At 42.6% G+C, this 16,005-nt stretch overlaps 1 protein-coding gene across 1 annotated transcript; it reads left to right on the forward strand.

The window, feature by feature from the left end:
- Positions 1-473: 473 nt before the first annotated feature.
- On the forward strand, positions 474-14,638 carry Trim38 (tripartite motif containing 38). The gene is made up of 7 exons (XM_021644851.2): positions 474-781; positions 3,405-3,952; positions 6,448-6,543; positions 9,445-9,675; positions 10,596-10,618; positions 10,705-10,817; positions 12,742-14,638. Exons 2-7 carry the CDS (start codon positions 3,533-3,535, stop codon positions 13,278-13,280), a joined length of 1,422 nt encoding a protein of 473 aa, XP_021500526.1. The 5' UTR covers positions 474-781; positions 3,405-3,532; the 3' UTR covers positions 13,281-14,638.
- The last annotated feature ends 1,367 nt before the right edge of the window (positions 14,639-16,005 follow it).

A 16,005-nucleotide genomic window follows, 5' to 3' on the forward strand; every position in this document is an offset into this window, starting at 1 on the left:
AGATGAATGTCCTGACTGACTCCAGAGTAGTGGCTGTTGTTCCTTGTTCTTCAGCGCTGAGTCTGGTAACTGAAACATATTTGTGCCCTTCAGAGAAGTGGTGAGGAGGAAAAGGTGACACCCCACTCTTGTGATGTCAGTGAACTATGAAAATCTCCCCTTTGCACCACTGCCACCAGAGCAGTTAGGAACCAATAAGCCACCTCAAAATGCCAGCGAAACAATACAGAAACCTTAGAAACCTATGGAGTCCCGTGAAGGTTAAAGTATAAGCAGACAGACCTCAAGTCAGAGCATGAGCAGAGCTCTGCACTGTTTCTGCTATCACAAGAGACTTTTGACCTTTGTCACTAATTTGTTCCTTGTGTCTAATATTTTCCATCCTGCCCCATGTGTCCTCTACTTCCTTTAAAGATTAGAGGGTTCAAAAGACAGTAGCAACTTCATTGGCTCTCAGTCTGCCTCTCAAAGTGCTTTCTCTTCTGAAGTAACTCAGCAGTGATTCCTAGGTTGCTGGATGTGGAAAATGCTCATTAGAGCAGTACTGGATCCATGACTGTCTTCCTGGAGATGTGGACCTGTGTACTCTGCAGGGAGGGTTGCCACGCGTGTGACTAATATGTGGGGAAGGAGCCGAGTGGAGAGTGTTATCTCTAGATAACAGAGACCCCTCCCCCACAGCTCTGGAAAGGCTCCGGACTTGGGCATCTCTCATATCATACAGGACATCCTCTTTTGCTTCTCAGGTGACACAAGCAACCTCAGAAAATCCAGAATACAGGTAAGTAAAGCTCAGGCCAGGCTGCTGGGGCCTTTGAAGTGCTGGTGGGGGTGGGGGTTGATGTGGTCCCCCTTGCAGAGAAGGTCCAACTGTATTCCATGCGGACAATATTCTACCTGTGACCACAAGGCTTCTGAAGAAATCCTTTGTGCCTCTGGCTCTTGGTTTTAAGAGGAAGGTAGCCTGTTTAGCAAATTCAGTTGAATTTCTATTTTAAGTGTGTGTGTGTGTGTGTGTGTGTGTGTGTGTGTGTGTGTGTGTAGAACCAGGATGGGTCTCAGAAGCAGTTGCCATAGGATAGGAAGCAAAAGGTGTTTCTCTTAGACAATATTTCTGCTTTCAGTTGTCATGTCCTCATGGGGCCTATCAGAGCTGTGGGTCTCATTGAAGTCTGGCCTCCTTCCCACTTTCTTTATATCCTAGGCTCTGATATGACACTCCCTGAGTTCTCATCACGTGAACTTCTGGGAACATATTCTGGCCCAGAGAAGAGACATGAACCCCCATAAGGAATATGGCTCCCACTTTCCTTGTTCAGCCCTCCTTCCAGTTCTTTTGACATAAGAATGAACCAATCCTTGGCCAGTCATGGTGCTATATACTTTTGTAATGTCAGCACCCAGGAGGTAAAGACAAGCAGACTAACTCATGTCTCAAATCTGATAGATGTAGAGGGTTTTGGTCTTTGTTTGTTTGTTGTTTGAATGTTTTGTGAGTCAGGCCTTTGCAGTTAAGCTATGTCTGAAATAACAGACAAAAAGTCCCACCAATAAATCAATTCTGGTTGCCTCAGTTTTATTTGCCATCCTTCTGTTTGTGTCTCTATGGAAATTTTGTTATCAAGATGTCTTGTGGTCTTTGGGGGTAGAGGTTTAGGAAGATTCAAATTTGACAGTCTTACTGGAACCTTCCATTGACCACCTTAGGGTTCCCAACAGTTATAAAGTTTGAAGTGTATTTTGTCAGATATTAAGACAGTGACACTTGCTTGTTTCCAGGTCCCATTGATTGGAGTGCTCTAAGACAGTGCTTGTCTTTAAAACTGATGTTTTCTTGTAGATAAAAGACAAATGGGATTTCTGTCTTGATCCATTCAGCCAGCCTGCATCTTTTGATTAAAGAATTGAGCTCATTAATATTTAAAGTTTTCATTGAAATGTATGCATTGATTGCAGACATTGTGCTACTTTTGGTGGTGTGTTCTTAGTGATAACTTTGTAGTTTAGTAATTATGGCTTTGTATTTCTTTGTGCAGTCTGTTGGCTATGCTCGTTCTTCTCTTAAGCCCAAATTAGTGCTTATTTTCTTTAGGTTTGGTTTGTTGGATTCAAATATTTTAGGCTGTTAAATATTTTAGGAAAGTATTTTTTTTTTCTTTTTTCTTCAACTGTGGCAGACAGGTTTGCTGTGTATATTAGTCTAGGTTGGCTGACATGGCCTTTCAGGACTTGGAATACTGCTCCAGCCATTTTTGGCTTTCCAAATTTGCAATGAGAAATCAGCTGTTCTTTTGATAATTTTATATGTGAAACTTTATATGTGAATTTTTTTTTTAATTTTCTTTTGCAGCTTTCGATACATTTTCTTTTTGTAATTATAGCACACTGTGGGGATTTTCTTTTCTGGTCTTGTCTATTTGGTATTCTACGTGCTTCTAGCATCTTTATGAATATGTCTTTCCTTAGTTTGGGGAAGTTTTCTTCTATGATCTTGCTATTTGATCCATGACATCTATCTAGGATTCTTCTCCCTCATTTATTCCTATCTTTAGAAGGTTTAGTCATTTCCAGGTGTCCTACATTTCCTGTATGTTCCTTCCCTGTGGTTTTTGTATGTTTATGTTGTCTATGTTGATGTATATTTTCATATGCTTATGTTGTTTAGATCCTCTGCTTTATCTCTGAGCCCTGGTATTTTATCTTTTATTTGATTCATCCTACTTGAAAGGCTTTCATTGGGGTTTTCTAGTAGGTTATTGGGTTTTTCAGTTCCATTTCATTTCACCTTGAGTAATTTTCAATGTTCTGTCTCTTTACTGAATTCTGTTTTGAAACCCTAGATTGTCTTTATCATTTCCATCATCCATTTTTGTGGGTTTTGAACATCACTCAGGCTTTTGTTCTCTTTAAATCTTTCTCTTTAAGTTCATTGAGCTGGTTCTTCATTTTTAAATTCCTTGAATTCTTTGATAAGGTTTATGATGTTTTTTTTTTCAACTGTGAATCTTAAGATTTATCTAAGAAAATTTTACTGGTAAACATTTCTGTAGGAGTAGTGAGGTTTTTGGGGGAGATGAGGTGGGGAGCTACAGCCTTGATCTTTCATATTGTTTGTAATTTTGCAATGGGAACTGGGTACGTGTGCTTCTTTTGTTAGTTCTATGTCTGATCAGGACAGAGGAGGTTGGGGCCTGACAAAAGAATGTGTGGGTCAAGTTAGGCCTAGAGGTTGGATATGGCTTAGGTGAAATGAAGTCAAATGGATACAGGGGACTGGGCTGGTGTGCAGGATGTGTGTTGCGGTTCAAGCCACTATCTCAAGGCTACACGGGATAGTGGCTATTATATAAATGCCATGAGCTATTTATACATCTTCTCAGTTCCAATCTGTCTCTCTTTTCTAGACACTTCAAACTTCTAAAACCAGTAGCAGTCAATTGATTGTACTGAAGTTTGGGTGAAGGTGTACATTTGCCACTGTGGAAAATATTTCCCTGTTTCTGGGTGCTTCATTTGGAAACTTCTCAGGACCATGGGCTCAGACTTTAGCACAGTGGAGATAGCGCAGGTCGCTTCTTGTTCCATCTGCCAGGACCTGATGTCTCACCCAGTGAGTATCAACTGTGGACACACTTACTGCAAATCCTGCATCCAGAGCTACTATAATAATGTCAGTCCAAAGAAAAGAGTGAAGAAAACGTTGGGCTGTCCTTTGTGTAGGAGTCCATTTAGTTTAGAGACGCTCCGGCCCAACAAGGAACTGGAAAACATAATTGATATCCTCAAGGAGATGGAAGAGCAGGATTGTGAGATGCTGTGTAAGGAACATGAAGAGAAGCTTGATATCTTTTGTGAAGATGAGGGTCAGCTCCTCTGCTGGCGCTGTTACTGGGATGCTCAGCACAAAGGGCATACCTTGGCTCTTGTGAAAGATGTACATCAGGAGTACACTGTGAGTATTATGGTTGGGTACCACTACAAATGCCCATTCTCATGATGGCTGTAAGTATGAGAACTAGTATGTAATAAGGACCCAAGTTCAAATCCCAGCACCCACATAAAAAGCCAAGAGTGGCTATGCCTCATCTGAAACCTCCGTGTTGTGAGGAGCAAAGACAGAATGATCAGTGGGGCTTGATGGCCACCAGCTTAGCTCCAAGTTCAGTGTGAGACTCTGCCTCCAAAGAATAAGGCTGAGAGACTGAACAGGGCAAGTACTGTGTTCTTGTTTCTGTGTGTATGCTAAGCAGGGGTACTCTCATCTGTGTACATTCACATAACTATATCTCTCCTTCCTGCCCAGCTCTCTCTTACACACACACACAGCACCACCACCACCACCAACAACAACGACAGCATCATCACCACCACCATCACCTACCAAGACTTTAGAAGAAGAGACTCCGCACATGCAGAGTCTCACCGTAGGAACTTCTCCACCATCATTGCCAGGCCAAGCAGCCCTGTTAGAGAAAGGGAGGCGATGACACAGGAAACAAAGGCCGAACCCAGACTCTTCCCATCACTTCTGATTCTCAATCTTCAACCAAGTGGTACCTACTGTGGAAGAATGTTTGTTTGGAAAGTGAAAGGCCAGAGGCACTGAGAAGCTCTGGTGCCGTAAAATAAAAATATCAAGGGGAAATTTCAAATCGTCTTCATAAGAAAAAGTATGAGAGGGCAGGTTCAAACAAGATTCCAGAAGAGAAAAGATCTGAAAATAAATTCTTGTGGTGAGTTATGTGGAGAGAGGTTTGCCGTGACTCATAGGCTCTCCCTTGAGAGCACAGGGCCTTCTGCTCTGACAGCAGTGACAGATGGAGTCAGTTTTGCTTTCTAGATAGCTCTGGCTGTCCTGGAGCTCACTTTGTAGACCAGGCTGGCCTTGAACTCACAGAGTTTTGCCTGCCTCTGCCTCCAAGTGCTGTGATCACAGGTGTGCCCCACCACACTTGACTGCTGTCTTGATCCTAGTCTATTCTGCCGGCTTGCAGGAAAATGTACCAGGTGGGATCCTCATGAAGCAGACGTGGTCTCATATAAAGGCCTCAGATCTTTCATGAGGATAGGTCATGGCCAAATGCCACTCAGTACACTCGGCTTTTCTTTAGCCTCCCTGCAACAGCTGCAATGCAGAAATTCCTAGCTGTATGCTTTTCCTGCTGAGTAGTAAGAAAAGGAACAAGGCAGGATGACAATTACCAGTCACAGAGGCAGGCAGATAGGTTGAACCGTTAGCCCTGATGCGTAGCAGATGGGTAACCATGCTAATTTGCCTAAAGTTTTCCTGTCTTGTTATCCCTGTCTGTAAACGGAGATGATAGCATCTGAGTCCTCAGCACATATGCTGGGAGTTATATTCGCTTTATGGATGTTAAACGATGTAAAGTTTAGAACAGCATGTGACATATAGCAAAAGCAATATTGTGTTTTTCTAAATCAGTCACAGACTCTTTTCATAAGAGTCCTTGGAAATTAATTCACACACACACCTGTGGAGTTTAGAGAAGGCAGGGAGTCAGTTACTTTATCTTTAATCATTACAGGCAATTTCTGGTTGCCTCAAATTGCTGTCAGTGAAAATATGAGAAACCATTTTAGGAATTACCCTGGGGCATTAGAGGAGAAGCTTGACTAGAAAACTAATTCCTGTAAGTTTGTTCTTGTTGCCATTCTCCAAACCCCTTCTCTCTCCAAACTCTAATAACATTGATTAGTATCCTTCAGTATCCTGGCCTTTCCGTTGTCACTTAGCCATAATGCATACAGACTTCTGGCTGTGCCACCCATCTTCGTGTTGGCTATGTTTGGTTTAACACACTGTTTTATAAACTCTCCCTGCAAATGGCTGTGACAGTCTATGGCAGCCTTCCCCAGCTAAGACTGTATTCATGGATATGGTTTAGCAAATGACATGACACCGGAGTCCCAGTTGTACTCCCTAGACTCCTGGTTATGGTTCCTGAGGCAAGTTATTTGACTCCATTCTAAGCTTCATTTTCCAGGGCAAGACAGAAAAGTTAAGCGTCCTACCAACTGATTGCTAAGGCAATCCGTGAGTTTCCATATTCACAACCATCAGCATGTACTCTGAAAGACCTTTTAAGAGCTTAATAACTATTCATTGTGATTCTACCACATTTTTGAGGGCTGGGGTTCAAAGCAAATGTCTAGTGGAAAATCAAATTGCGGGTGAGGGACGTAGCTCATTTGGTTGCTTCCTTAGCTTACAGAAAGCCCCAAGTTCAATGTTCACCAATACTTCATAAAGGAGGGCACAGTGGTGCACATCTCTTACTTGGCACTCAAAAGGTGAAACCAGAAAGTTCAAGGTCGTCCTTGACTACCCAGTGAGTTCAAAATCACCTTGGGTCCTGTCAGACCCTGATTCAAAATGAAAATAAGATTGATATGAACTGACTTTACTCACTTAAAATTTTCCTTCAGGAAAAGCTGCAGAAGTGTGTGACAAAATTGAGTGAACTCCAAGAGAATCACAAAGTTCAGATCCTAGCTATAACATGCCAGATAAATGCCTGGAAGGTAAGTCTGAGTTCATTGGTGTCGAAGAATCTTCTGCTATGGGTCTAGGCAGAGAGGAAGACTGGGGGAACAAATTCCAGGGACAGCTGTCTCTCGCCAGTACATAAGAAACCCAAAGAAGACAGCACTGTTTTCATACTTACATCTGTGAAATTTTGGCAGCAGGTCATTCCATCTTCCAATATTAACTGGCTGGGATTTCTGATAATTTAATCAGAACCCAAACTGGCTTCTCAGTTTCTTTGGACTTAGCCTGGTCTTTATGCAATCAGTTTGTTGCCACTGTCCCTAGGTATGGTGTCCCGGCATCAATCCCTGTGTCCCGTGTTTATTTTATATAGTAGGGTGTCTTCAACCTCCATCTATGCTTCATGGCCCAGACTTTAATTAAAAAAAAATTTATTCAAAATATTAAATATGTGTATATCCGGGTTTGTGAATTGAGTTTGGTTCAGGTACCCAAGGATGACAGAAGAGGGCACCACATCTCCTGGAGCTTATGTGATAGGTCCTCTGTAAGAGCAGTACTCCCTCTTCACCACTGAGTAATCTTTCTGGACCCATACTTTCATCTTTAATAATGAATAATACTGATCTACTCCGTGGCTCGTTTTGACATTTTAAGTGCATTAGTCTGGTTCTCTAGTGTCACTGCCCTAGAAGCAGTGGGACCTAGGAGAATGGAGGCTAGAAATGAGGTGGACAAAAGTCTCATGTAATAACCAACTTTATTCAGAGCAGCAGACAATTTGTATTTTGAGGGTTTAAGCAAAATCGTGTGAGCAAAGTTCACATGCATGCAAGCTGGGTCCAATCACAAGGACAAGGTGTGCCCGGAAACACTGTCCGACAACCATCGTAAGCTAATGGGTAATCTGAAGTAAACCGACTCCTGGGAGTGGCACAGAAAGCACATCCAAGGACAGTCTTTGGCTTTGGAGGGCTGAGGTCTTAGCACTCAGAATTCTCACACAGCTTCTTTCATCGATCGTGTTCCAACCCATGTTCCAGGACATCAGCCTTCTGATCTTGCTGTGCTCATCAGAATCCAGCTCTTAGCCTTACCAGGTCAGAGGCAACCCTTGAGAGAGTTCATCAAGCAGGAACACCCCAGGCTGAGGATTGTGAGGGCAGTAAGGGGAACCTGTGAGGTTTCTAAAGCACATGGGTCTTGTAGAAACTGCGCACTGCAGCTGCAGATCAGAGAGCTTTAGCCTATTTTCACGGCTGATTGTAGAGGCTGCCCCCGTGTCTGAAGTCCATTCTTTCTGGAAGTGTCTGTGTCAATTACTAAATTAAAAAAGGGGGGGAGGCATGACTGCTCTTAGGTATGATAGAGGAGAAGGTTTATTGAAGATATGAGGGAAAGAATAGCTAGAGCCATCTGTAAGAACCCAGAATGAACCAACCTGAGCCAACCCATGTGAGAAGATGGGGTAGGGGAGAACCAACAAAGTAAAGGGTAGACAAAAAGAGCCAGGTAGCCAAAATGACCAGAAGGGCAGTCCCATCCCCTGGGCTGGAGAAGTTTTGGGTAGGAGGCGGGGTACGCCAGCTAAACCCTGTAATGGGTAGGGACTGGAGGGATACTGGGAGAACCTGGCAGCCAGGTCTGCTTTGACATGTTAAAAAGGCAGCTCAGCAATTTGTCCTGGGTTTGAGACCAATTCCTAGACTTTCAGTTTCCACAGCTGGTGCCATTTCTTCCCTCTGCTTCCTTTACATAGGATGCTTAGCTTAAACTTCCAGAACATGTTTTCCTTTACTTCCCTTCTTCCTAGGAATGTGGGAAGTGAAGGAAACTGATTTTACCTAACACAAGTGAAAAACCTCATCAATATCAAGGCTGTAAAGCTGTACCTGCCTCCCACATACAATTCCCATTCCTCTTAAGTCAATTACTTTTCCATCACAAAGTGATAGTCACCAAAGCAACTTTAGAGCACATTCACGGACACTCCAGGTCTCTGACTTCTCAAGTGAAAGTTAAATCCTATCTCACAAGCATTTGGGTTTTGCTGTCTTATGCCTAGGAATGAATGGTGGCCCTGGGCTGCTGGGTGATGGTTCTCAGCTAGCCCTTGAAAAAGCAAGCCATACCAGTACCACCCTTTCCAGGAATCAAGGTCTCCCCTGTACCAGCATAGTTGCCTTACAATTCATTCTTGGCAGTATTCTTCATACCTTGCAAGGAATTCCACCAGGCTCAGAGATGCCTTCTCACTCATCAAAGAGCCAGCCAGGTTAAGAACTTGAGGTGTTCTTCCAGCTTGAGTGGCTCACTGCAAGCTTATGTCAGTGCAGCTGACCCTTCTTTCTTTTGGGGATGGGGCCTGTTGGGAAAAGTTGACTTTGGCCATTATCTTCTTTTTAATTTATTTATTTCTTTTTAATTTATTTATTTATCTGCCTGCATGTGCACCTGCACACCAGAAGAGGGCACCAGATCTCGTTATATCTCGTTATAGATGGTTGTGAACCACCATCTGGTTTGCTGGGAATTGAACTCAGGACCTCTAGGAAAAGGAGCCAGTGCTCTTAACCTCTGAGCCAGCTCTCCAGCCCCCAGACTCTGCCATTGTTAACTATACAATTGAAGACACTTAGGACATTGTTGCTGTCCTTGCATAATCATCACCATATTCATCTTTAGAACACTTTTCTACTTTTCAAACTGAAACAGGAGCTGCCCATTCCTCCTGTCTGCCAGTGCCTTGTATCACTGTAATGTACGTGTTTTGTGTATACAAATCATAGCAGTATTAGTTCCCAAGTTTTGTGCTTATTTCAATTAGCAGGATGCTGTCAAGTTCCCTCATCGGTGCATTTTGTTTATCCATCTGCTTGTTAATTCAAAGATAGACATGTCCCCATGCTTCGAGCAATTTTTGTTGACTCTAGGATGCCATAAAGGATCGCAAGCAAACAATCCAGTCTAACTTCAAGAATCTCCAAAGATTTCTACATGAAGAAGAGAAGTTTTACCTTTGGAGATTGGAGAATGAAGAAGAACAGATGCTGATGAGGCTGAGGAGCAAGGAGGCCAGTCTACAGCAGAAGTTTGAGGGAATGAAATGCCAGATTCAGGAACTGGAGGCAAAATGTGAGGGCTCAGCCCAGAAATTACTACAGGTGAGCCTGTGGGCTGCGAGGAGGGAGAGAAAGCAGATGATTTTAATAGCAGAAGGATACTTGGAAAGAAGCATGGAGATTGGCGAGGGCTGCCTTCACTCCGAAGGCCAGTAATATTGGTGTGGGGAATGTGGGTTCATGTTTGAGTATCATCAAGGTGGTTTCTACTAGTCTACAGAATCCTTTAAGTTAATTAGAAAAAAAAAAAAAACCCACTTACTCTGGGTGAACAAAGAATTGCAAAACAGGATAATTACCGCCATGGGGCTCACAGTAGCTTATCCACTGAGGTACCTGTCAGACTCATTCTTAAAATACTCTTCCAAGTGACAGATGGTGACAGTAAGAAAAGTAAGAGAATAATATAACTACTCCATGATTTGCTTATAGGGTCCCTGATCCCAAACTTACAGCTACATGATTGATGTCGCATCAAGATAAACAGCTGGAGCTCTGGCTTCTCCTTCCTCTGCTGGCACTGCTGGTTACAGCTTAAGGTTGAGAATGTGGCGTATCCGCTCCATTTCTCTGCAGCTTTCCCAGTCTCCAGAGCTGTATGTGGATTTGCCACTAGTGACTCGTGTTACAAGTTATCTCAAACAAGAATCCTCTATGAAGGACATTTAGTCACTGAAAGTAGTTCTTGCCAGAGCAAGGATGAGCACAGCTCTTGGTTTTCATTTTAAGCGGCCCACATTGCAGCCTTTACAGCTTCACAGGCCTCAACAATGGAGGAGCAGGCTCCCCCTTCATTAGTCAGAGAACGGGATGTAAAACATTCCTCAGTGTCCATTCTATGAAAGGATAGATGATTCTTATTCCTTCTTTGAGAGGAGTGTATTTAGAGAGCAGCTGTACACGGAAAACTCCATGAGATACTGACGTAAGCACAATCACCTTTCGTTTTTGTTCTTTCGTAGGACGTGAAGAACACTTTGAGCAGGTAAGTCCAGCATGAACACCTGAAAGGGCATAAAGAGCTGACTGGAACATAACACCGAGGAAGGCCCCACCCTCTGCTTCTCCTAGGTGTGAGGCTATGAAGATAGAAACACTAACGGTTGAGCCCCTGGAGATTCACACTGAATGTAATATTTCTGAGCTTTACCTTGATGTGAAGACAGTATTAAGACGCCACCAAGGTAGGTGTGTGAACTCAGAAATCTCCACGTGCTGTGGCTGGGAGGTTCGTAAGCAAGAGCCAGTCTCGCCTCCTGCTGCAACACTTACTCCCTCATTACATTTTTACACTTTATCCACGGGTAGACGGACAAATGTTTAGATTGTAGTTAGGGATTATGCTGGTTTAATAAAGTGGTGGTTGTGAGTTATCCTCCAAGAGCCATGACTTCACTATCGCTGAGTAGTTGGCCAGTTTCCAGTACCAGGCATGCTTTCTGTGTTGCTGAGTGGGTCAGAAGTTCAATTAGAGAGCTGTTGGTTTCCCTCAAGGTATGTGTGCTATATCCACATGATCACTGTGTTATGTTGGTTGTTCTTTGGGTTCAAACACACTCTAGCTGAGTAAGACTGTTGGTTGCTTCCCTCCAAGTTGGGAACTTTTGTGACGCCTACTGGTAGCATGAAAGCTAATTCTCAGGGACGAGGCTTTCAGGTCCATTTCAGATCAGGGGCCTCTGAGTTCTCTGTCCGAAATAAATAGTGTCCTCAGCAATGCTGTCTTACCTTCCTCCTCTGAGGGACCACAAATGACAAGAATGACAAGCTGTATGTTTTCAAAATCTCTTGATCGACCCTGACCAACAACTCAAAGAGGGCTGCTCATGTCTGGTATTAGGGGTTTTGTTAGATTCTTTTTGGCTCTTGGAGGAAGCATTGTCAGCCCAGATAAAGTTCATTTAAGCTATGTATGTATACTTATATACAGAATTACTTGTATTATAGGGTTTTATATAAAGATAGTTAATATTATGATTCCTTATGACTTATTCAGTTCTTCAAACTGTTATTTTGCTGTCCTTCCTCCTTCTTTTGTATTTACCTTCCTCATTCCTTCCCAAAGATCCTTCTTTCCCATTTCCCCAATCAGATCACTTATGCACTGCTATTCCCCTCTCTATGGTTCCCAACCCCTGTATCCCATGGCTGAAGTTCATGATGGCAGAGAAAGGCTTGGTGGCAGAAAGAGCTGAAAACTGACATCTTGATCTGCAAGCAGGTGGTAGAGAGGGAGATGGCTGGAGTCTTTTGAAACCTTAAAGCCTGTCCCCAGGGGCATAGCTCCTCCAGCAGAGCCACCCCTCCTAATCCTTGCCAAAGAGTTCCACCCACTGGGGACCAAGCATTCAAATATATGAGTCTGTGGGGGCCATTCTCGTTCAAAACGCCATAGTAGTTGAGCAGCATGTGAAAATAATGCCGCTCATTAGGGACTTTTCACAAATAATGAATGAACACGTTATATACAAGACTAAATACAAGTGCTACCGATCCCATTGAATGAGCTAGCTTCATGCTCTATTCTGTCACTGAGTGCTTGCTACATCCTATAACTTCTTGTCTGTGATTACAAAATTCAAACCTTCTAGTCAAAAACTCTTTGGGGAAATTGTTTTGTTTCTCCTTTTGGTTAGGGATGGTTTCTGGTTGTGCCTTCTGGTTGTGGTTTTTTGTTTTGTTTTGCGGTACTGTTTGTATCAGATGTGGTCGTAAACAAATCTGACATAATCAATGTCAGCAGTCCTACAGGTAGGTTTTGAATTCAGAAGGGTTTGGGGCAGAACAGGAAGCAGAGCAACTCCAAATAGTTTTGATCCTTGGCATCTCCAAACGAGCCACGATGTTGGTGGTGCAGATGAGGGCATTGTTGGTGGTATGGCCACTGCTTTTTAGGCATGTACCATATCTCAGACAAACCTTGACTCCTTGAACTCTCTTCGTCATTGTCTACAACAGGCATGGTGACTTCCATTTTATAGGTACCTTATACCTACTTTGCACAGTTAGGGTTTAAATGGCCCAGATCTGAACACAGTCTTTTTTTCTTTGTAAAGCATTATGTCTGTAGCTCCCCAAAGACTGGTTGTGTTTTGTTTTGTTTTATAGTCAGTGTGATTCTGGACCCCAGCACGGCCCATCCTGATCTAGCTCTGTCTAAGGATCGAAGACAAGTAACTTACAAAGGCTGCCACAAGGACCTTCAGACTTCTGCCAAGAGGTTTTCTGTTTTACCCTGTGTCCTGGGCTGTGAGGGCTTCACTTTAGGAAAATATTACTTCGAAGTGTCTGTTGAGAACGCAAGTGCTTGGGATGTGGGGGTCTGTAGAGAGAATGTGCCGAGGGATTTTAGCATGAAGAAGAAGCCCGAGCTTGGATTCTGGACCATCAAGATGTCTGAAGAGGATGGCCTGAGAGCTCTCACTTCTGCCCCTACTCCCCTTCTTCTGAGTGAGAAGCTCCAGCTTGTGGGAGTTTTTCTAGACTATGAAGCCGGAGCTGTGTCCTTTTACAATGTAACTGCTGGCTCCCACATCTTCACCTTCCCCAAAGCTTGTTTTATTAGTGATACACTGAGGCCCTTTTTCCAGGTTTATCAACATTCTCCTTTGTTCCTTCCTGCCTGTCAGAAAGAATCAAAGAAGTAAAGTCCTCATGGTTTACTTAAGTAGCACAGAAAGAGTATTCACAAATCCCAAAGGGCAGAAAGTTGGCTGTTCTCCACTGCTATCTCAATGCTTTTAATGAACTTTCAATAAATATGCCTTGAGTTGGTTTGTGGAAAGGCTAGAAATAGTACAAATGGCCAGATTCAGTGAAAGGAAAGTAAAATAATCGTGACAATTATATCTTTTCTTCTCATTCCCTTTTGAACAATGATTTTTGACTTTCCTAATGCTGTGACATTTTAACACCTCATGTTGTGGTGACCACCAACCATAAAATTATTTTTGTTGCTACGTCATAACTGTGATTTTGCTACTACTATGAATCATAATGTAATTTTTTTTTTTTTTGAGAAAGAGGTTTGCCAAGGGGGTGATGATCCACAGCTTGAGAACCCCTGCCTTTTGTGAGTTCAGGACTTTGATTTTCAATACTCTTCAGGCTGGTGTTAAAGCGATCCCAAGGTCAAAAGTTTGGGGTGTTTACATTTTTTTCTTTTTATCCATCAAGTTCCTGTGTGAGGGACGAAGAATGGCAATGCCTTTTAACTGAGTAAAAGGAAAAGAAATGAAATAGCATTAACTCAACCATTGTTCTTGCTGCTGCTTTGTTAAATTTATTTTCCATCAGGACACCAGAGGCAAAGTTGTATGGGTAAGACCATTTGATACACAGTGGCTAGCCAACTAGACCACCCCATTTCAAAGAAGTAGAGCTCAACATATTAAAATAACCCTTTCAAAATGGATTCAAGTACTGAGTGATTCAAAATATACTGTCCCCGTGTTCAGATGAAAACCTGGAGGTAATTATTGCTTTCTCTTCATACCGGGCACACCGGTGGGGGATGGTTTTCTAAATTAAATCATTTGAAGTGGGAAGACTAACCTTTGATTTGGGCCACATCATCTGTGGGAGCCTTCATAACGGAAGAAGGAAGTCTGTCTCTCTCTCTCTCTCTCTCTCTCTCTCTCTCTGGCTGCTTGGCTTAGGTCTCTCTGGCATGTCCATTCTTTCATTGTCATTTCAACCTACTTCTTTGGGATTTCAATGTATACTGAGGACCAGCTGAGACATGCAGCTTCGCGTACTAAGTAATACTGGATTCTTGGACTTCCCTTTGGTAGACAGCCATTGTTGAACTGGCTGGACCATAGCCTATAAGTCCCGTTAATAAATCCATGCTTTATTTCTACTCTGTAAAAGGGATAAGGGGACTGAAAAAAAATACTTTATAGCATTTTCATCTACAATTAATAATACACTTTGTATGAATTTTTAGGATATATTTGAAGTTTCCTAGAAAACTACATAATAACAATAAAATTCTTAAATTTTATTCTTTCTTTCTTTCATCGTTTACGTAAACTACACCAGGGCACAAACTCCACAGGGTGCTTGCTCTGCGCGGTTCGCCAGGCTGCTAGCTAACGCGTTGACCAGTAGATGGCAGTCTTGTGTTTTTGGTGCTTCTAGTCATGTAGCCTTGCCTTTAAAAAATGTAAATAATTCTCGGACCAGGATCAAATAAATGTAAAATTCATCTTGTCCTTACAAATAATTTTAAACAACTTAAGCCAAAAAAACAAAGTGTTTTTGGGACAGGGTCCCTCGTGAACTCACAGAGCTCCTTTAGCCTGACTGCGTGCGCCCCCAGAGAGCTGAGATCAAAGGCCAGCACCAACACACCTGGCAACAATAGTAATATAATTTTCATTCCGATCGACAAAATTCTTTCCTCTTTCCTTTGGATAAGGTCTAACTCTGTATCCCAGGCTGTCGTTGAGTCCACTATGTAGCCCAGTCTGGCTGTAGACTTACGGATGCTCTCCTGCCTCAGCCTCCCAAGTACTAGGTAAGTATGTACCACCATGTGCAATTATGATTTTATTTGATTGGATTTAGTTTTGAGAGGCAGTTTGTAGTCCAAACTGACCTCAAACTCACTATGTGGCAGATGAGGACCTTGATTATTTTTTTTGCATCCACCTCTTAAATGCTAGAAATACAGAGGGCATCACTACATCCAATTCCTGAGAATCCAGCGGTCAAGCAGGGGCTTCATACATGCTAGGCAGGGATTCTGCTAACTAAGTTATGCTATATCCGTGGTCCCCTTGGTGGTTTTAAACGCCATTTCATGGGAGCCTTGGGTCTTATTTAAGTTCTATTAATTTCTTTTAATTTGGCAAATATTCAACCTCATTAGATTCAGATTTCATCACCCCATCAGATTCCTTGGCAGATCAACTCGGAAAGTTTTGTACTGGCGTTCAGAGTTCTTCTGTGTGGATCATTTGGTGACTATTTAGGGTCCTTAGTAACAATCTACCCATTGCTCAAATGCAAAATTTAGATCTCTAAAGAAATCTGAAGCGAATTTTGAAAATGAAAAGATACAAGCTTATAAAAGAATCCATGTGTGTTCCAGGTTTTCTCACTTAGATCTTCCTGTAGTTAAAGCTGACATTGGAGTGAAAACCAAAAAGTGAGCAAGGATCATATGAACGCTTCATACGGGAGTAGGTCAGGATCAGCTTGATGTTTTTAGATGGTTTAATCTGGCAGTCATGCAGAAGTAAAAGCATTCCCTAGTATTATGAATATTTTCTGTGAAACACATTCTTCTGACTGCAGATCAATATCGTTTGATGTTGGTCATAGGTGTTATAATACATAATGATGATGCGAGGGGTTACCATGGTG

This window comes from Meriones unguiculatus, chromosome 19 (genome assembly GCF_030254825.1).
Source record: "Meriones unguiculatus strain TT.TT164.6M chromosome 19, Bangor_MerUng_6.1, whole genome shotgun sequence".
Classification (NCBI taxonomy): domain Eukaryota; kingdom Metazoa; phylum Chordata; class Mammalia; order Rodentia; family Muridae; genus Meriones; species Meriones unguiculatus.